The sequence below is a fragment of the Podarcis vaucheri genome (assembly GCF_965113315.1).
Source record: "Podarcis vaucheri genome assembly, chromosome: 6".
In the NCBI taxonomy this organism is placed as follows: domain Eukaryota; kingdom Metazoa; phylum Chordata; class Lepidosauria; order Squamata; family Lacertidae; genus Podarcis; species Podarcis vaucheri.
In genome coordinates this window covers 55,051,334-55,072,460 of record NC_138764.1, presented here as the reverse complement: position 1 = coordinate 55,072,460, position 21,127 = coordinate 55,051,334, and the positions used below count along the sequence as shown (strand labels likewise).

Sequence of the window (21,127 nt, the reverse complement as noted above, 5' to 3'; positions counted from 1 at the left end):
ACTTTCCCCAGATTCCTTCTTTTAGCCCATTGTGTATTTTGTCTCCCTTTCTTGAGCTACTCTGCCTCTTCCCAATACTTCCTAGAAGTCTCTTCGAACATACAGCTTCTAATATTATGTTGTTTCTCTCCTTCCCTTTCTTTCTTGCCGCTGTCTTCCATGCAAATTTAACAACATTGCTCTCAGACCAATTGCAATGTTCACACCACCATAGCCAATCAGTGTCCAAGGCTTTGCTGCTGAAAGCACAATACAACATATGGGTAGGGTGGGGAGTCACACACACATAAAATTTCCTAAGATCCAAAAACTATTGGGTTAAAAGAATTGAGGCACGTACATAGTGAGCTTGCTTACAACTGATGCGCCATGCAACCATTCTGTCGCTTAATCTTTCAGCCCCAGTCCTCTTCCTCTGCATGTTCAAAGTAATACTGAAACTTGAAGACAGCAGTGAGTATCTAGCTGCCTGCTGCTTTCTTGTTATGCTTCAATTTGGGTGGGCAAGTGTGGGATGGCACAGAAAGGTTGATAGGTGGAGAATGTGGAGAGGGAGAGGACAAGTAGACTCTCCACATCCTGAATTGAATTTTTGTGGTTTTAACAGAGTACCCCACACTTTAATGATAGAACCACTTGTGTGTGTCTCTGTGATGTACAGAGTTCTTAAGGCCACACTTGGTTGTGTATTAGTAGTTCATAATTTTCAGTCTATTTGAAAGTAACATTAATTATTAACCTGGAATAAGTGACTTCAAATTATGCTGTACATGATCAGGAGGTACAGCTTTCTGATTAGTGCCTTACCAGGAGTGCCTTACTACAAGGGCTAGCCAACCTGGTGCCCCCCCAGATGTTTTGCACTACAACTCACATCAGCCCCAACCCTGGTCAGGGATGATGGGAATTGTGGTCCACAATATATGGAGGGCATCACATTGCCTAGCTGTTTCTTACTAGTTAACCTCAGTTATAGCACCTGACCAACAGTCTCTATTGGAAAATCTTAGGCTTTAAGAGAAGAAAGAAAGACTTGGTCCTATTTTGTTCTGTGTTTCTGGTCAGGGATTTGGGGTTGGCTTTCCTTCTGAATCCATGTTAACAGGGCAAAATATAATGCTTGATGGTATTTGCAGTTTGAATGTTTGTTAATGAGGGTGAGACTTACAGTGGTACCTTGGTTCTCAAACTTAATCCATTCTGGACGTCCATTCCAAAACCAAAGCCTTTCAAAACCAAGGCGTACTTTCCCATAGAAAGTGATGCAGAATGGATTAATCCATTACAGACTTTTAAAAACAACCCCTAAAAGAGCAATTTAACATGAATTTTACTATCTAACGAGACCATTGATCCATAAAATGAAAGCAGTCTGCAGTCACAAAATCGATCGATCAATCAATCAATCAATCAATCAGTAGCTGAACTGGGTTCCACACAGTCACAAAAACAAAACAAAAAAGAGTAGCAAAAACAAAAATGCATAATAAATAGCAAAAACAGACAGACCTCAGCGTAACACTCAAAATGGAAGTGTGACACTCAAAACGGAGCATGTTCGACTTCCAAAAAAAGTTCGCAAACCGGAACACTTACTTCTGGGTTTGCAGTATTTGGGTTCCAAGTTGTTTGAGTATCAAGGCGTTTGATGTAACAAACATCCTCAAATCATTGTTATCTTGTGTTATAGATAAAATGTTGGGAGCTGATTAAAACCATTGGAATGCTAATAGGGAAGAAACTTTATGGAGCAAGACTAGAATAAGTATCTCCTCCCTCTGCCCCACTTTGACAACATTCAGATTTGGAACAGGCACCTAATACTTGTTCAGTGGTTTCATATTGCCCTCTGTATCTACCTGAGACAGACAGATCTGGAGATGTGGAAAATTAATCAGAAAATCCCAATAACCTATAAATCATCTGAGTGTGATTAATGGTTCTAGGAAGTGAAAGGTGGTGAGATGGTAGCTTGGGTTGTCTTGCAAGGCTAGCAGTTTTTCCATGAGAGCAATTAGTTTCAGACATTGATCCAATAGATTATGTAAGCCAAAAAATTGATGCTTGCTTGCATTATAAGGTTTTTACCACTGTACTAAATTAGGTTTGCAGGCAGAGTGGTGCTGAAAGGCAGTAGATTACATATGCAACCAATTTTCTCCTGGAGATGCAACAGAGGGGAGAGGCCATGAGAGGAAGCCAAGATTTATCAGTAGGCCTATCATAGGTTAGAAGTATTAGTGCTGTGGGCCCTTGCCTTCTGATTTCTTACATCAATAACTGGAAAGTGCCTCTGCTGAGTAATGCAGATTTGTAGCCATCTATGTGTATAAAAAATATTGCAAAAGTCTTAACTGGCATAGAAATATTTTTGGAATCTTTTAGAAGTTTTTTTGCACTAATTGCATATGGAAGTTTATATGACATCTGTAACTTACATTTAAATTCACAAGTTCTCCTTTTCCTCTTGTGGTCAGCGACCAAGTTGTCAGCTGCCATCATGGGAGAGGCCAACACCTGGAAACATTTTGTAAGTGGTTTGTGAAAAACTCTTATTTGTATAGCTTCACCACTGACCATGTATGGCATTTTTGAAGCATTAGTTTTCTTTAAAGGGTTTTTAATTCTGGCTCCTAAGCATGAAAATGAACTTTTGTAAAACCTAAGATCAGAGAGCAAGGGGAGAGATGCAGGCAGGATCCCCCATACTTTTTGGTTGGAATTTAAGGAGAATTGGGAGCGGGGGTTGGAATCTTCTTTGCACGACTCTAGGTGAAACTAATTGAATCAAATATACAGGCAATTCCCCACTTACATGGGGGTTACATTCTGGCACACATAAGTGAAAATCGGGTAAGTGGAGAGCACCCTCTAAACACCCTTTAAATGCCCTCTCTGCAGCTTTCTCTGCAATCCAGATAAAAAAGACCATGGCAAAAATATCCACAACTGAAGTTGAAGCTCTGGGGCCAGCCGGAGGCTGGAGGACGCAAAGAAAAGTGGCTGCTGCACCACAGCGCACATCAGCTGTTAGGTGGGGAGACTGACCAGCCTAAACAAAGCACCGCTGCACCTCCAGTCTCTTCTCTGCCCTCAGTGAAGTCCTCTGGGCTCCGGGAGGGTCTTCATGTGAGCCACAAAGATTCTCCATCTCTCACCCTCTCATTTCCTGGTACAAATTAAATTATTTAATTATACCGCATAAGCTTCTGAAGGAAGGAAACATTGATTCTAATGGAAGGAAAGTATATTGAGAGCGTGTGCTGCAGATTGCTTACACTTAGGTACTCCTAAGTCCAGTTTGTAGATCTGCTCCTGTGCCTTAGACAGGGCTTTGTGATGATGTGCTAACCTCCTTGTTGTAACAATAACGCCTCCTGTGGGGAGGAATTCTCAAAGGGATTTAGTTCTCTTCTATTTATTCTCAAAGGGATTTAGTTCTCTTCTATTTATAACCAGTGGTGGTTATTGACACAAATTAAAATATTTGTGCCAAGGTATCCTATACTCTGCACCAAGAAAAGCTGAAATCTTTTATAAACAGATTTATACATTGTGGATATATTAGCTTATTTTGCACAATTTATTCTGTTTCTGCCCATCACAAAAGGGGAGGACATTGGAGCTTTACACCCTGAACACTGGAAATGGTGCTCAGCCTCTGCTCTTAACTGCTGAGATCCCATCAGACCTTGCCCAGGTGCTTTCAGGTCTATCTTTTTTACAACCACAAAGGGCTAGAAACTTGCAGGGAAACAAGCTCAGATTCTCAGCCTTTTGAGTTTTGGGCCTAATACCATGCATGGGATTTTGTAATACACAAAGCCCATGTATTAATCAGTCTTCCTGCAGCAAAAGGATGGAAATGAAAACTATTTGTGCATAGTTAGAAAAGACTATTTGTGACCATTAGGTCAGTTTGCAACCACACCATTCTAAAAGGCACAGGATGACATTGCAGTTGAAAGAATGTCCAGCTAATCACTGGGCTCTTTTCAGAGACAATGAGCTTTGCTTTTGTATAGCTGTTGGTGTTCCTCATCCACCTTTCCCTGGCCAAAAATGCCTCGCTGAACACAAGACCAGTCACTGAACAGAATGCACTTAGTTTGTGCATAGAAATTGCTCCGAGAGGTATTTAAATCAGAGCATGTTTCTATGCAGCTACGAAGTGGCTTGCTGTATATAAAACATATGGATTCAGAATTCTGCTATTGAGCTGCAGTCTGTATAATGCTTCATCCCAGTGACAGTTAAATTAAGCCTTGAAGTCCTTGTAGGCTTTCTCTTCTCTGTCTTAACTCTCATCAGCAGAATCCCTCCGCGCCCCCAGAGGTTTTAAATGGATGAAAAGGAGGTGGGACATCACAGGATACAAAGGACTCTGTTTTTTAGAGTTTGGGGGATGGACAAAGTAACACATACCTGATGGGACGAGAGTGCAGGGGTGGGGGGTGGGGACACCCACCTGCACCACATTTCTCACTCAACTTTTTCCTGTGTCTAATAACCAAGTCTCAACTATTATATGTAAGCAATTGCCTGTTTATTAACAGTCCCTTTGGCATACCTATTAAAGATTCATGTATTGACCTTGTTCGTATGGTGGCACACTGTGCTGCCTTTTTGGAACGGAATTTCATTCAAAATGCAGTCATCTGCAAGGCACTTAGTGTTGAAGAACACTCGATGAGACCAGGAGCCACTTCACATACCACAAAATTCTTAAACAGAAGTCAGTTTCTGTAGGAAATTGTGCAAATCCAACATGTCTGTAATTAGGTATGACGAGCCTACATGTGTGCAAATCTCTGCATAGACAAATGGTGATCTGCACAAATCTCTGCCTGGAAAGTGAATTCCATGCAGAAGCTTTTTAGCATGTGAACTCTTTTTTAGTCTGAAGAAGATAGATACTTCTTCCTCATTAAGCACCTGAGTCTTCATTTGCGTCAGGAGCTGCAGCCACATCCATTAGTCTGGGTAGAAAAAAGTGTGTGTGTGTGTTTTTTTTTTTTTTTATCATAACAGCAACATTTTTGGTTCTAATAGAATTCTGAATAGTTTTTGAAACTATAAGACCAGTGGTAACAGTTGGCCCTGGAGAATATTAACCACTCTCAATTTTACCCGTGGTCTGCCATCTGTCCGGATTTTAATTTGCTCTGAACTAATTTTAAGATGTATTTTAATTAATTGCTTGCCTGTTTTTATGTTCTTATGTTCTTTGTATACTGTGTTAGTTTTATGATGTTAGCCGCCCTGAGCCCGGCTCCGGCCGGGGAGGGAGGGGTACAAATAAAATTTTTGTTGTTGTTGTTGTTAAATGTGAAGGAAAACATTTACATGAGAGGGTATAATATGGGGTGAACTTATAAGGGTACAAGGTGACAGGAACCAGGAAATTTGAAAGAAAAGTCAAGGCAAGCACCCGTGCAGAGCATGGATTCCCTGTACCCTGCCTCATAAGAACACAAGAAGAGCCATACTGAATCAGATCACAGGCTCATCTGGTCCAGCAGTGTTCAGTCAGAGGCCTATAGGAAGCCCCAAGAAAGATATGACTTCAACAGCACATTGTCACCTTTGGTTTCAGAACCTTTTGCAGATAACCACATTCAAACCCTTCTCTGCCAAGATAATGACAGGAATCTTCTTTGCATAATAGCAGATGGTTCCTTTAACAAAGTATATCACCTTGCTTTTGAATTGTCCCCAGTGGTTCAGTGCTTTTGCTTCTTCTAGCCATGTTTTGTCAGAAGACTGTGATGTAAAATTGTTTCAGAGCTTTGACTCCCACCTGCAGAGATTCGGCACTAGCTGGGAGAAGCATTACTGAAACGCTCCACAACTACAGCTCTTAACAGCATACCCCCTGCTGTGTTTACTCAGAAGTAAGTGTCAATATGCTCATTGATGCTTACTTAGGTATGTGTAGATTTGTCATTTTAGGCAGCAATCCTGCATACACTAAATCTAAGGTACACAGTGGGACTTGAGTAAGCATGTACAGCAGGGGTAGCCAATGTGGTGCTTCTAGATGTTGTGGACTGCAACTCCCATCAACCCCAGCCAGTGGTCAGGTATGATGGGAGTTGTGACCCACAACATCTGGAGGGCACTACATTGGTTATCCCCAATGTACAGGATTGCTCTGTCGGCCACCTTTTTCTTGTAAGATAATATTTGGTTCATTGGCAGTGTGATAACTCCTTTAAAAATGGATGCTTAAGACTGGTTATCCCAGATGAAAAGAAATGTGTACTCTATATTACTTCTGTTTAGGTGTGCTTTCTTTATCTGATTGGTATATGTGGAGTCTCTGAATGCGGTAGTTAACCCTGCATCCCCTCCCCTATGCTTTCCCATTACACTTCTATCTACCTTTGTGATGCCAACACTATAATCCAGTCCTTCCTTCTTGCCAGTCATTGCACTATAATCTATATCACAGATTGTAAAAAGTACCAAGGCAATGTCAACATGGTAAGTGCGTGGAGTCAGACAAAAACATTATTCTTCACGCAGGCCTTTGCTGTTTAAACAATCTATGGTCTTTAAAATGTGCCGTGGGTTTTTTGTTTTGTTTTGTTTTACTGTAAACCACCCTGTGATCTTTGGACGAAGGGTGGCTTCCAACATATATAAAAACAATAAAACATTAAACATTAAAAAACTTCCCCATACAGGGCTGCCTTGAGATGGCTCTGGGGTCAGATAACTCCATATGCTCCAACATTTCTCTTGTGAAAATAGGGACGTCCTAAGGGAAACGGGGCATTCTGAGATCAAATCAGAAACTGGGATGGGTTTTGTAAATCCGGGACTGTCCATGGAAAACGGGGACAGTTGGAGGGTCTGCACTGATCATGGAAAGCTCTCACTAGGGCTGCATTACTGCTGCCCATCTTACTCATATTCAGGCACCAGGCCAAATGTTTTCTATATTCTCAGGTAATTTATATGATTGTGGTTTCTGTTCTATGGACTTCATGTTACTTCTGAGTATTCGTTTTATTGTTTATTATTTCACTTTTGTTTGTGTATGCTCTGAGAATTGGCTTAAAAGCAAGATTGTAAATTTAGAAAACCTGGAACATGTAAGAGAACACACCTTACTATTGCATCTTCCCCCACCCACATCCAATGCTTCTTATTTCAATGCACTCCATGGAAATGCAACCAACTGCCCATGGAGAACAGAGTGAACTTTTCCTCCATGGACAGTTTTGCAGCATGACTCAGCCATGCTCACTTTTGCCTGCTGGTAGGCTCCAGTCAGCTGTGCAGTGGAGAGCACAGTCATGGGGAGATTCGGAGATTGCCCTTGGTGTTGAGAGTGAGTTGCAACTTAAATAGTTTTTCATATTTAGCATTCTGATTTGGAGCCCTTATTCCTGACTCTTTTAAATACATTTTTTTTTGTTGTACTGTTTGGGATTGCCATCCTATTGAACATGGCACAATACCTAGATTTTAGTTCTGTAGGCAGGACCTCATTCATATATTAATTCATTCATTTCTATATCACCCTTCCTCATAGCCTCAGGGCAGTTATGCATATACAATTTTATTAAAACTACAAAACACAATATAACAAATTAAGATTGGTGCTGAACTCCATACCAAGGCAACAGCAGAAACCAGTCCACTACTACAGATAGTCAGCACATAATATAGAAGGGAAAATTGTACTCTCTGTGTTCTCAGTGGCATTTGCTGAACCCCAACTTCTCAATATTGAGCTGCCTGTGTTCAGGCCATAGTGAGCAATAGCATGCAGAGAATCACTATGTAATAGGTTTCAATTCAATCTCCTTTATTATACTCTGGTTTCTCTTCAGATCCTATAAATCTTTCGCAATAGGTTTCTTGGCTCATCATTTCACCTCAGCAAACACTTCCAACAACATGTCTTGGAAAGAGACAGAGTTTCTCACCTGGTACTGATAAAAGATTGCCCCTTTTCTTGCTCTCCTAAGCGGTTAACTTAATGAATGCAAAGTCATTCTCCATTCTGGCAATGCCCGTAGCTCTTTTCAGTATCTTCTCCCACAGTTTTCCTCTGTAGGTGGTGGTGGTGGTTGTTCATTTTCCTTCCACTATCCCATTTGGTATGTTTAATAAAAAAATCACTTAGAAATTTGTAGGTCTTTGTTAAAGTAACTGCTGTTGGTTGAAGGCCATGTAATGGTACTACATGGCTGCATTTTGCTGACAAATTATTCTCTTTGGCTTTGAAAAGAAGGGGAAGCAACTGAGAGTTTTAATAAAATTTTATACTGAAGCTCCATCCATTATGAAAGATCCACATGTAACCAGGTGAATACAACTCCCCCCCGCCATGTTCCTTATGTTTCTGTGCATTATGCAAATACCATTCTGTTATTTGCTCTGCTACTAATAATGCTGCTTATTAGTTAGCCCCGAGGGCATATGATGTAGCCACATTACAAATGCTAAACAGGTTGGGGTCTTTTCAGTGCCTGAATGGGAGACTGCTTAGGAACCAGATGTACACTGTCATGAGTTCCATGATGAATGGAAGGTGGGATATCAATGTACTAAAATAAATACACTGAATCAATATAATAAAATTTCCAGATTACACCTCCCAGCAGTTTCATATAGGTGTTGAGGAGCACTGGGGACAAAATAGAACCCTGTGGGACCACACAGCACAAATGTCATGGTGTAAAGCAGGAGTTTTCCACTATTATTCTCTAGTAGCAGTGGAATCACTGTTATGCAGTACCCCCAATCCTCAACTTATCAAACCACTCTAGGAGAATTCATTAGTATTGAAAGAGGTGTTGAGGATGTGCAAGTGCAGTGGTGGGCCTTGGGGTCTCAAATTTCGGTGGCACCCTATGCAAAACCAAAATTCTGTCCACCTGCTTCTTGAACTCCATTCTAAAGCATAGTTGTGGCATCTCCTGTGGTGCCCCCCAAGGCTCGTCAGTCAGTGTGACTGAACCGGACACATTTCCCTAAATCTACCTCTGGCAATTTTCATGAGAATGGGTGGTCAGCCTCTCCCCTGCAGAAGTCCTTTCTGCATCCTGGAGTTGCAATAACTGACAATGATCCCAAGGACACTGACCAATTGGTAGTCTAAATATCTCCCTCTGACATACAGTATGTCAGCTATGGTATTGTGTGCGCGGGGTCCAACATTATTGACAGATTATGAATTTAGAATCACAGAGAGGAAAGAGTTGAACCCCATCTCTCACAAAACCACAGTCTTGACCAGATTCAGGGAGACCTGCAGCTGCTTTTAAGCTTACATAAAACAGCAATAGGAAATCTGGTCACAGATCTCCCAATGTCACATCTGGTTGCACCCTGAGTGCCAAAAAGTAGAGCCAGTTTTGTTTGCTGTATGTTATGTTTTTCACTAAGCACTATTTAGCTTCATTTGTGTTAGATATCCCGAAGGCCTGCGGACCTCATCCTGTGTATCTCATCTATAGCATGTTTTTATGTGCTACTCCGAAGCCAACTGTGTGCCATGAGAGATGCAGCATTAGAATGTATTGATGTGGTCTGTTGTAGAAGGCTAGAGATCTCGGCTTTGAAACTTTCAGAGAGGAAATGGGTGTCTTTGTTCTAATGCCGGAGGGGCTTTAGAAGTATGAAAATCCACAAGGCCACTCCCTTCATTACCCTGTGAATTATTGGACTCAGATTGTTAGTGTCTTTGTCATGTGAAGTATATGATTATTTTTTACAGTTAACGTTTAACAGAGCTGAAGACCTTAAAGGAAATGGCAAGAGAGCTTCCAGACTTGCAGAGCTTAGTTCCAATAAAATTTATGAAGTGACTTTGCACCAAGGAGATTCTTTCCGCCTCTCCGGATAGGCTAGAAGTACAAAAGCTTTTAATAAATCAGAGGCAGATTGGTCCAGCGTCCAAAATTGGTCCCAGATTCACTTAAATCTCTCCAAGTCATTTTGGTGTCACTTGTATTTGCTAGCTGTACAAGCATGCCACAAGAGACCTGTGTGTGTGTGTGTGTGTGTGTGTGTGTGTGTGTGTGTGTGTGTGAGAGAGAGAGAGAGAGAGAGAGAGAGAGATTCTGAGCTAATTAACCACAGCCACCCACTGCCACACAATATTCAGTCACATGTTTACCAATCTGGGGATTATTATAGCTGTAGTGCATATTTGCATGAAGAGAAAGGACCTGCTTTATGTTAGTTGTGCATGGGTGCATTCACGGTACCAAGAGTGACACTGACACCAGGTTGCCTCACATCAAATGGTGCCTGGACCAACTGAAATCCACTGATTGATTCCATGATGTGCAGCTAACCAACATAAGGGTTGCCATATTTCAGGACGCCGATTTCCCCCAGATGTCAATTCCGCCTTTGAGATCCCAGCAATGTCCGGGAAAATACAGCTGTATGGCAGCCTTAACCAAAATACTGTGGTGGGGGGGTGGGGGTTGCAGTCTCATACAATCAGCACTGAGGATAAGTGAGCTGCTCTCTAGTGTAGTGACTGTGTCAAGAGAAGTGTCAGTACTGTACTATATTACCTCATATTGCATCAGATACCGTATATCCTGTCTGGGATGGTTCATCTTACAGCAGTAGTGGCAAACTCGCAAGTGTTGATACAGACTAAAAGGAATGTGTATTTCTTAACCTTTTGTCATCTTGCTGCATCAGAGCTGTTGTGATGGATCAAGCGGTGTGCGAGGAGCCATGCAGTGGTTGGTTAGACTCTGGAAGCAGCAGAACCTTACTGTGAAAATTAGTCAGTTTTTTAAACAGGACTAACAATGCTTCCACTCACCTGCCCCACTCAGTGTTGTGCACTTTGTTGTTCTCATGGATTCTAGTGCAAGCTATCTTGTTATTCTGTTTATAAAGGTGGCCTGCATTGCAGGAATTTAGGTTGCTTGGCTTCCACGTAACAAGTGCTGTTTTGTTTGCTGCAGCATTCCAACTTGGTACGCAGAACAAAGCCAGAACATCTAATGGAGAGGTATTAAGAGGTTACATCCTCCTCAAAGGGTGATCTCTCTAGTGGCATAAAGACTGTAATTTCTCTGCTCTTGAATGCTCAGGTTGCAAAGCCAGCTACCCCGTTCCCCCTAAATTATGTGCTGTAATTCTGGGATTTGGCTGAATGCCTTGGTCTGGCTCTCCTTCCGAAATGCCTCTCCTTGCTGAAGCCATGGGGATAGTTGAAAAGTGCCTCTGGAATGCAAGCCAGCATTCCTGCAGGGCAGCCTCCGCTGAGGCAATCCAGAGGGTTCATTGTATGAGGCACGTGGCAGGCACTTGTGGGTGAAGGGGGGGAGGATGTTGCTGGGTAGTTCAATTGGGAACATAGATCCTCATGAGTTTGAACTTGACATCTGTATTAGGCAAAGGCGCAAAGCTCTTGACTGACCAGTTCAACCTCTCAGATAAAGAGTTCAAAAATATGAGTAGCTTAGAGAATGTAAGACAAAACCTGCCAAATGTCCAACATCCTGTTCCTGCCTTTAAACCATGACTCCAAATGAGCAATTTAATTAGCTGGAATTTTGCCTTCCCCTTTTCTGCTTGCCAGCCCACAATACAGAGAAGCTTCTACAATATTTGCATTGCACATCTAGCAGCCAAGTGCGGGTAAAAATACTGTGCAACAGCACAGGATTCAATTATTTTATCTGTGTTTCATTGACAGTTTTATTATGTACATTGCTTAGACAACTTTCTGATTAAGCAGGCTACAAATGTTCCTTTAAAGAAAGAATGCAATGCAAGTTGAACAGCAACAGTAAAATGCTCACCAAACGGAACAAATTTCCATTATATCAGAACTATATAGTGTGACTTTAGCATGGTAGCTCTGTTACTTACAGCAAATATGTTGGACAAGTGGAGTCGTGGCTATAACAACAGGCCTTCACTGTTACGGAGAAAAGGCACAGCTAAATACTGGAGACTCTCAATTTAAGCTTTTGAGGATTTTCCAAGAGCAAACAAGGAATAATATATGTGCATTAGAATGGATCACATATTGGACCTTATTTATGAGTGATATGTTGCTGTAAATACACTCTAAAATCCTCAAGTCTAATTCTGCAAGGGGGCTATTGAATAACAAAGTATTAGTTTTTCCCTCTCCAAAACTAGGGTCCTGAACACTATGGGTGATATCCAACGTTAGTCATACATGAAACAGACCCATTGAAATCATTAGATTAAGCCCACTAATTTCAATGGGTCTACTCCGAGTATGACTAATTCTTGATATCATCACATATATGTATTAGGTAGCCAGTATTTTTAATGGGTTCATGGAAATGTGAAATCAGTTAATGGGCTTTGCTTTTTGGGTAATATGCTTTTTGAACTGTGCCACCATAGAAAATGAATGAATAGCTTTTAAGGGTGGGCACTGTGGAATCTCCATTATTGGAATCTTTTGCTAGGACTACAATAATATAGTGATGAAAAATAACTGACCATCCATTCATTCAGACATTGTTATAATGCTTTGTGCATAAGGCAGGGTACAGAAGTTTACAAAACAGAATTAAAAACAGTGTACAATTGAAATGTAGCTATTAATTGGCAGAGCAAACCAACCACGCTTTGTGCCACATTGGGGACTTTGGATTGGTCAGAGGTCCCTTCTACCCAGTCCTGCTGGCCTCCATCAGCTTCCTGTTGGTCCATCTCTTTAGCTTTGTGCCCTGGGTTGTCAGCATCTACTAGAGATCTGGCTTCTTATATATAGCACATAGAGCATATGCTAGGTCCACTGTGCACTCATGCAGTCTTTCTCTCTTTCTCTCTCTTATACCTCCTCCCTGTGGTTCCAGCACACCCCTTAAAAAGCATTTGACATGGTGAACTTGCAGTCCCTTCCTATCATGTTTGTCATTGATTTTTGGATCACACCTTACTTGGAATTCTAAATCTTGTTGAATTTGCCTGCAATATGTCAGTCTCTCTCAGGGTTAGAAATTTGTTCAGAGCATTAGACTTTATTTAGAAAGTAGGCTTCAGCTTTTCTCCTTGAGCTGTTGGAAATTGTATTTCTGGAACTGTAAACCAGACTTGTTTTGTCCAGCTCTTGACGCTTCTGCAGGCATGTGCAAACTCAACCATGAAATGGCAAGGAAAATGGCTCTGTGTTTAAGCCTGAAACAAATCCATTACTTCAGGGCTAGAGTTGCTTCAGAAACAAAGCAGTTATTAATCCAAACAGATGGCTTTTCCAACACAATTTAAACCCTTTGCTCAACAGTGCAAAGTAAATATCGAGTTGTCCCTGTAATTCCACGGGGCAGGAAAGATGTTCATAGACATTGCACGGATTTATGCCTCTGGAAAAACTGCTGGAAAATGTGATGTGCATGGTCAGCATAGCTAGAATGAGAAAGGGAGTAAATGTAATTTTAGGACTTTGCATTTACTGTGGTTTGAGTATGTGTATGCACTGCAGATACCTAGAAAGCAATGGCATAGGTTACTTCTGGTAAAGTATTTTGATCTTTCTTTTCCAGAATCGTTTTTTTTAAAAAATGCTTAGTTATTTTTAACAATTGACAAGAAAGAAAACAATAATAACATCTATATAGGCAGAGCATATTCTCAAAGATGTCACTTACAATAGATACAAAAAGCAGAACATGAACTTACAGTATCCCAAATCTATTTAGCATGTAATAATTGAGATCGTAGAGGGAAAATTAAAAAAACCCTAAATTCCTTTAAATATCTTCATTCCCACCACAAATAAAAGGAATTTCCTCTTTCTGCACAATCTTTCTAGCATTCATCAGAGATCATAGGGTTTATTCTATGGAGTTTTAATAGTGCTAAATACCTTCTATGCAGAAATGTGAATGTTGCTTCTTGAAATCTTACTAACATTGTCCGTTTAGGTGCCTTGTTCCACATCACATTCCATGCTTCATGTTTTTTCCCAGCACCTTCCTGAAATTTACTTTCTGGATTCCTTTTCCCAACTCCATAGTGACTGAATTCTACCATGGCATTCGCCTACCTGGATGTAGATAACCTGACTTCAGTGACCCATGCTCGGGTAACCTCCTGTTTGCTTTACTGCATCTTATTCTGTGTAGCTCTGAAGAGGGTGCAGAATCTTCACTCCATGCAGAATATAATGGTGAGAGCTTTAACTAGCACTGGGCATTGTCAACACAGCATGACAGTCATTTCTTTATTGCACTGGTGTTCAATTCATTTCCAGGCCCAATTTGAAGTGTAGGTTTTGACCTATAAGGCCCTATAAGGTTAGAGACCTCGGTACCGGAAGCAAGATCTCTTTCTATATATTCCTGTTTATGCCCTCAGATAAGCAGCAGAGGTCCTTCTTAGAGTGCCCTATGAATCTGAAATATGGAAAGCAGCTACAAAGACACAGGAGCTGTTCTGCAGTGGCCCCCTGGCATCAGAATGCTCTCCCTAGAGAGTCTTGCCTAGCACCTAGTAACATTTTTTCAGCAGCAACAAACTTTTCAAAAATTCCCCAATACCTTTTAACATATAATGTTGTTTAATACTCTTTTAAAATGTATTATATTTCAAAATTGATGTATGTTAAAGAGTGGCATTAATATTCTTAATTTCCACTTTTGATAGTGGTTGGTTTATCTTTTAGTCCTTAGGAGGTTGTTTTAGCTCTTCGTAGTTGATTATGTAACATAAAAAGGGATTTTTTATGTTTACGTCATAGGCATGTTTGGTTTTCAGTGTTGGGTTGTTTGGGGGAGGGGGTTGGGCGGTGAGGTAAGGTTGGTAATTTTTACTGTGCCAGCTCCCGGGTGGTGTAACAGAAGGGCTCATGTCAGCCCTTTTCTGGGAAACAGTCTGACCTGAGATTCTGTAGATCCATAGCTGGCCAACTCCACCCCACCCCCATAATGCCTCAGGACTCTCTGTATGCTTTCAGCAGGTGCAGAGCTCAGTGGAGGAACTCCTCTACCAAATTCTGACCTCCTCAGGCAGCATTGCTCGGTGGATTAGATTGTGCTCTAATGCATAGAAACACATGCATATATACACATGTATGTTTGTTTTATGTAACACTCATAGGCGCCGACTCCATGGGGCTTGAGGGGGCCCGAGCCCCCTCAAAAATTCGTTTGGGGGGGCTCCGCCCCCCCAATAATCTCGGGCGCCCCTCCAGCAGCTCGATAACGGGCGGCGGGGGGCGCCGGGCCGGGGGCGGGGGGCGGCCGGCGGCCGGCCTGTCTCCTTGGCAACCCCATTGAGCAGCGCCGGCTCCCCCGGGAGGGCCATCCCCCCGCGCCGCCGATCGCCAACACCGCCGACGCTGTGGCTGCCCGAGCCTGAGCAAAAGCCCGAGCCCGAGCCAGAGCCCGAGCCAGTCAGTCAGTCAGTCAGTCAGGAGAAATGGGGAGGGAGACGAGGGAGGAAAATTGCGCGCAGGGTGAAGAAAGGAGAAGGGCTAACGAGACGAGCTTCCAACCCCAAAAAGGGCTGGAAGACTGGGAGGATGAAGGATCGGGAAAGAAAGCGACGCCTTCCCCGCCCGCGACGTCGCCCACTTGTCATTGGCAGCGCAGCGGGCGCCCAGAGGGGCTGGGCACCGGCGCAGGGCCGCTCTGCAGCCGCGGAGGACAGCTGCGCGGCTAGCAAGGTGCGCCGCGTACAGCGCGGTCCTTGTGTGGCCCGGTGGCCGGGCAAGCTCGGGTGGGGACCCCCATGCGAATCTAAGACGGGAGAAGAGGGCAGAGCAAAGGGGGTCCCTTCCCCAACCTCCGGCTCTGAGACTTCCCTGCGCCCCAGAAAAGCGAAAGGATTTTCTCTCTCTTTTTTTTTTATAAATATTTTATTAAGTTTTCAAATACAAAGTTAGAAACATACACTGAAGAAAAAAGTAAAAGAACAAGAAAAAGAAAAAAAGAAAAAGAAGAAAAGAAAACCAACCATTCAACACATTTTTTATATAACTAACTGGACTTCCTCGCATCTCCCTTACCCTGCATTCTTTATAATAAAGATATCAGCAAATTATTACCTTGTTTCGTACCTTATTTTGTACTTTTCAAATACTATACCTCTAAATTTAACATACTTTTCATCAGTTACTTATATCTTAAATTAAACATAGTATTACCTTAGATTTTGACCTTTTCTTACTTAAAATATAATTTCCTGTTTCCCAAATCTAATTGCTGAAGCTATAGTTTCCGAATCGTCTAAATTTTTAACATTCATACAACTTATATTGTTTTTGTAAATAGTCCTTAAATTTTTTCCAGTCCTCTTCCGTTGTTTCTTCTCCCAAATCTCGGATTCTGCCAGTCATTTCAGCCAGTTCCATGTAGTCCATCAATTGCGTCTGCCACTCTTCCAGTGTGGGCAAATCTTGTGTCTTCCAATATTTTGTGATAAGTATTCTTGCTGCTGTAGTTGCAAACATAAAGAAAGTTCTATCCTTCTTTAACCCTTTCTGGCCAACAATGCCCAAGAGGAAGGCCTCTGGTTTCTTGGGAAAGGTATACTTAAATACATTTTTTAACTCATTATAGATCATTTCCCAGAAGGCCTTCACTTTTGGACAAGTCCACCGGAGGTGAAAGAATGTCCCTTCAGCCTCCTTACATTTCCAACATTTATTATCAGACAGGTGATATATTTTTGCAAGCTTGACTGGGGTCATGTACCACTTATAAATCATTTTCATAATATTTTCCTTCAAGGCATTACATGCAGTGAATTTCATTCTGGTGGTCCATAACCTTTCCCAGTCCTCAAACATGATGTTATACCCAATATCCTGAGCCCATTTTATCATGGCTGATTTGACTGTCTCATCCTGAGTGATTTTCTCTTCAACCTGCCCTCCATCCTCTTGCGGAAAACTCTTTGCCTGCCCTGCCCGTATCTCGTTTTTGCTTTTTAATTCCACACACGCACCCTTCGGACTTCGTGGCAATTGGGCGCGCGGGTGCGTTTCCTAAGAGAGTGAGGACCCCCGCCTCCTCCCCACCTGCTCCCTCGCCAGCCAGCCAGCCAGCCAGCCGCGCGCCCTAGCCGGAGAGCCCCGGCCGTCCCCGTCGCGCAATCGGCTGGATCTCCCTTCAGCAGGCCGGGCATCACAACTCGGCCCAGGGACCCCCCAGCAGCGGATCTCCGGCCCAGCTGAAGAATCCGGCAACAAGCCCCCTCCTCCCCAATCGCTCCGCCGAAATACACTCCAAAACCCCCCAGATAGGCCGCCGGCCGCCAAGTCTCGTGGCGCCCTGAGCGAGGGTCTCTCCCCAACACCGCCACCTCGAACTGCGTTCTCCCGGCTACCCGAGTGAAGCAGCGGCAGGACCCCCCAATATTTTTTATAAGTCGGCGCCCCTGGTAACACTGGATATCTGAAAAGCAAGTTCAGTTTCTGGTGGTATTTTATTATCACTTCAGACCAAAAAAAAGAAGATCTCCCTCCTAGCTTTACAACCCTCCTTTCCCTTCTGATTGTTGCTTTCCACCCCCCACCCCTGAGGATTTGTATTATGGATTTCATGCAGGACAAGTACCACTTTTCTTCATTCTGCATCTGCATCTTTTCTCCTTATAGCAATAGTCACCCTGATGATGGTATCATTATAGATGTTTGCACTGCACCAAAAACAAATGAAGGTGGCTGCAGCATAGTTGTGTATGGAATAGTAATGTTTCCTAGCACAGTTTTAATCAGGAGTTTGAATTTTAGTGAGGCAGCCTGCAAAATGCCTCCGCCTTAAGACTGGTGACAGATAGACTTCCATAGTTTGGATGTGTTGAGTCATCTTCCATTTATAATATGAAATTGTGCATTCTGCCACATAAAACTTTACAAATCAAGGTGGTTTTTAAATGTATTTTTATTAAAGATTTTCTTGGTTTACAAAAGTACCGTATGTGCAATGTCTCTCTCTTTTTTCCCAAGTAACATTTTTTACAGATCAGTTTCATTTGTTGAGACATTAGGAAGAAAAGGGGGGAAGATGTGGAGAGGGGAAAGGTGAGTGTGGGTGGGGTGGGGTGGCGATGTTTCTATTTTACTTAATATATGTGAGGTTTTGTGTCAGCGTCGCTTGTGCAGGTTCTCTGCTATTCAGTCGTGTTCCTTTGGTGGTGAGAGAGGTTGGGGTTGGCCTGGGTGTGGTTGTTTGTTTGTGATTGGCTGTGGTGATCTTTGTTTTCATGTGTGAGTGGGGTGGGTGGGTGTTTTGGATCAGGTTAGCCATATTGATTTGTATACTGTTGGTGGATTTTTGTCATTGCCTTGTTGGGCTGTGTATGTGATAAAGGGGAGCCATACCAGGGTGAAGGCGTCTTCTATTTGCCCCCGTGTCAGTTTCAGTTTATTGGTTAATTTTTCTAGTAAGGCTGTTTCCCATACTATTTGGTACCATTGGTCCATGCTTACCCCTGACAGGTCCCTCCAGTGTCTGGTTATGATGTTTCTGGCTGCTGAAAATAGGTGGGTTGAGTTCTCTGTGGTGTAGGGCCAATTCTGGGGTGATTTCTAATACTTGCTGACCAGAAAGGATCCTCCTACTGGGAGGCCAGTGTATCATACAACATCATCTTTCCTTTTTTACTTTTGGATAAGGTTTGAACAGTATAACATTGCTAATTCATTGTGTGTTAACGTAGAATTAATGACTATCTCCTGTCTTGAAAGTTGACCAGTTTCTTTAAGAAAAGAACTAGCCATAGTGTGTCAGATCATGCTGCAATCTGAATTACTTCAGTCTGGAGCAATTTCCCCCCATGACTCATACAACAGAATGGCCACTCTACACAGAACTGTGTATTGAATTGGGAAGAAAGGCACACTTCCACCATTCTGACTGTAAGCACAAAAGAGTGATTTAAATGTGTTAAGAGGCAACTTGGGTTCTTTCTAATCCTGAACATGCATCCTTTCAGCTGTCTCAGATTGCTGTTTTGTTTTGTATGAATACATTCTGAGCAGAGAGAAATGTGAATTTAAATCAAGAGCAGACATGATTTCCCCATGACAATGGATGTTTGTGTACCTAAAGAGAAGATGCTGGAGGTCTGGTTAAACCTCATCAGGACACAATGTCATGAGGATTCAGCCCAGGAGCATACGTGGCACTACTGAATGTTGTCACTTGAGCCGCACAAAAAGCACAACAGTGGTACCTCGGGTTAAGTACTTAATTCGTTCCGGAGGTCTGTTCTTAACCTGAAACTGTTCTTAACCTGAAGCACCACTTTAGCTAATGGGGCCTCCTGCTGCTGCCGCGCTGCCGGAGCACGATTTCTGTTCTCATCCTGAAGCAAAGATCTTAACCTGAGGTACTATTTCTGGGTTAGCGGAGTCTGTAACCTGAAGCGTCTGTAACCTGAAGCGTCCGTAACCTGAGGTGCCACTGTAATCACGACGACTCCGTCCATACATGAGATCAGAGAGGATGAAGGATTCCCTGGTGTGTGTGTGTGTGTGTGTGTGCGCGCGCTTTAAGGCAAGCTTCTATCCTGACAACTCTCCTTTCAGAAATTACATTTCCTCCCTGTGCCAAACCTTTAAAATCCTTTGCCTAGGGAGGCTCACCTTGTTTCTTGATGGCCTTCTGCTGCAGTGTAAAGACCTTTCTTTTGATTTTTAAGGGAGCTAGTTGAATGTCACATCCACACCATACATTTAAAGTACATGGCTACTCACTGCAAACTGTAGTTTACCCATCCCATTGCTACAATTCCCAGCAAACCTAACAAGCTACAGTGCCCAGAATTCTTTGAACAGAGCCAAATGTGTTAAATGATTTTTTAAATGGATAGCATGGGTGTGATCTGAGTTTGCTCAGAGGCTGTGCTTGCTAGCCTGCTGATAAAGTCAGTTAGATGGGCAGATATGAGGGACAGGGTCTTTTTAGCATTGGCACCTAATGTGTGGCATTCCTTTCCAAGGGGCTTGGCTCCCATAGGTTTTGTCTTACAGAGGAGCTCTGAATGGCCTTTAAAAGGGGTGATAGTGATTAAGAATGCTTCTGGCTTTTTGGATTATAGATGCTGTATTGTATTTTAAACTGCCTGTTAGTTTTAGCCATAGCTTAGCTGGTTTCCTTGGAATTTTTTGTAAACTGTTGTTTTCAAATTGTGGTGAATTATTGCATTTTTGGTTTTATGGTTTTAGATTTTCTTCAGGCTGGCTTCAGATGAGTTTTTGTCTTTAAAGGCAACCTAAAAATGTTTTGAATAAATAATTTTAAAAATGTGGCTGCTCTGTAGGAAGCCTTGATGTTTGAATTATTTTGCAGAATTGTTGTATTTATGTTGCCTGTTAACAAAATTTGTCTGTTCTCTTTTTTGTATTGCTGTTTGCCATTATTGTTCTTTTTAAAGCTGCCTTGGGATTTGTTACTGGAAAGATAAGATATAAACATTTTAAACAAACAAACAAGCCACTGCTGCTTTTGGTCCTGCGATCCAGTTCTCCACAAAATAACTAGCACTGGCTGCCAGAGAAGCTGAAAGGTGGAACTCTTATTTAAAAAGAGGCCTGTTCCACAAAATGAAGCAAATGTTACTGTGTCCTTAAGAACTAGTTGGAAGTGAAAGGTAGTAAGAGATATGTGTACTTACCTAGTGGCAACTGTATCAAATAGTTGCCTACATCGCATGTTAAGTTTAGAAGCAGCCAATGGGATGCGGCGGTCATCTTGCTTCAGGCTGAGGGAGCTGGTGTTTGCCCATAGACTGCTTTCTGGGCCATGTGGCCAGCATGACTAAACTGCTTCTGGTGCAATGGGACATTGTGATGGAAGCCAGAGCACACGGAAATACCGCTTACCTTCCCACCACAGTGGTACCTATTTATCTACTTGCACTGGTATGCTTTCGAACTGCTAGGTTGGCAGAAGCTGAGATAGAGGAACGGGAGCTCACCCCGTTGCGCAGATTCGAACCACCGACCTTTCGATCAGCAAGCCCAAGAGGCTCAGTGGTTTAGACCACAGCGTTTATTCAATCATAATGGGCACATTATTCCTTCCCCTTCCTTCCCTCTTGGCCACCCATTGTTAGGGGTAATGGCAGATTTCAGACTTGCTCTATGTGTGAATATATATTTTATATTGCAGAATCCAGCTGCACATAGGGCTGAGCAACA

At 42.5% G+C, this 21,127-nt stretch overlaps 1 protein-coding gene across 3 annotated transcripts in view; it reads left to right on the top strand.

Annotated features, from left to right (window-relative positions):
* ZSWIM5 (zinc finger SWIM-type containing 5) overlaps window positions 1-21,127 on the top strand; it is a 121,104-nt gene that overhangs the window by 52,893 nt on the left and 47,084 nt on the right. The window contains exon 1 of one of the 3 annotated variants that reach the window (XM_082228826.1): window positions 405-453. The exons of the other annotated variants lie outside the window; for them this stretch is intronic. Within the exon in view, the coding sequence (XP_082084952.1) occupies window positions 420-453 (34 nt within the window). The 5' untranslated portion in view covers window positions 405-419. Of the gene's footprint in view, window positions 1-404; window positions 454-21,127 lie in introns of those variants that run through there. 3 annotated transcript variants of the gene reach the window in all.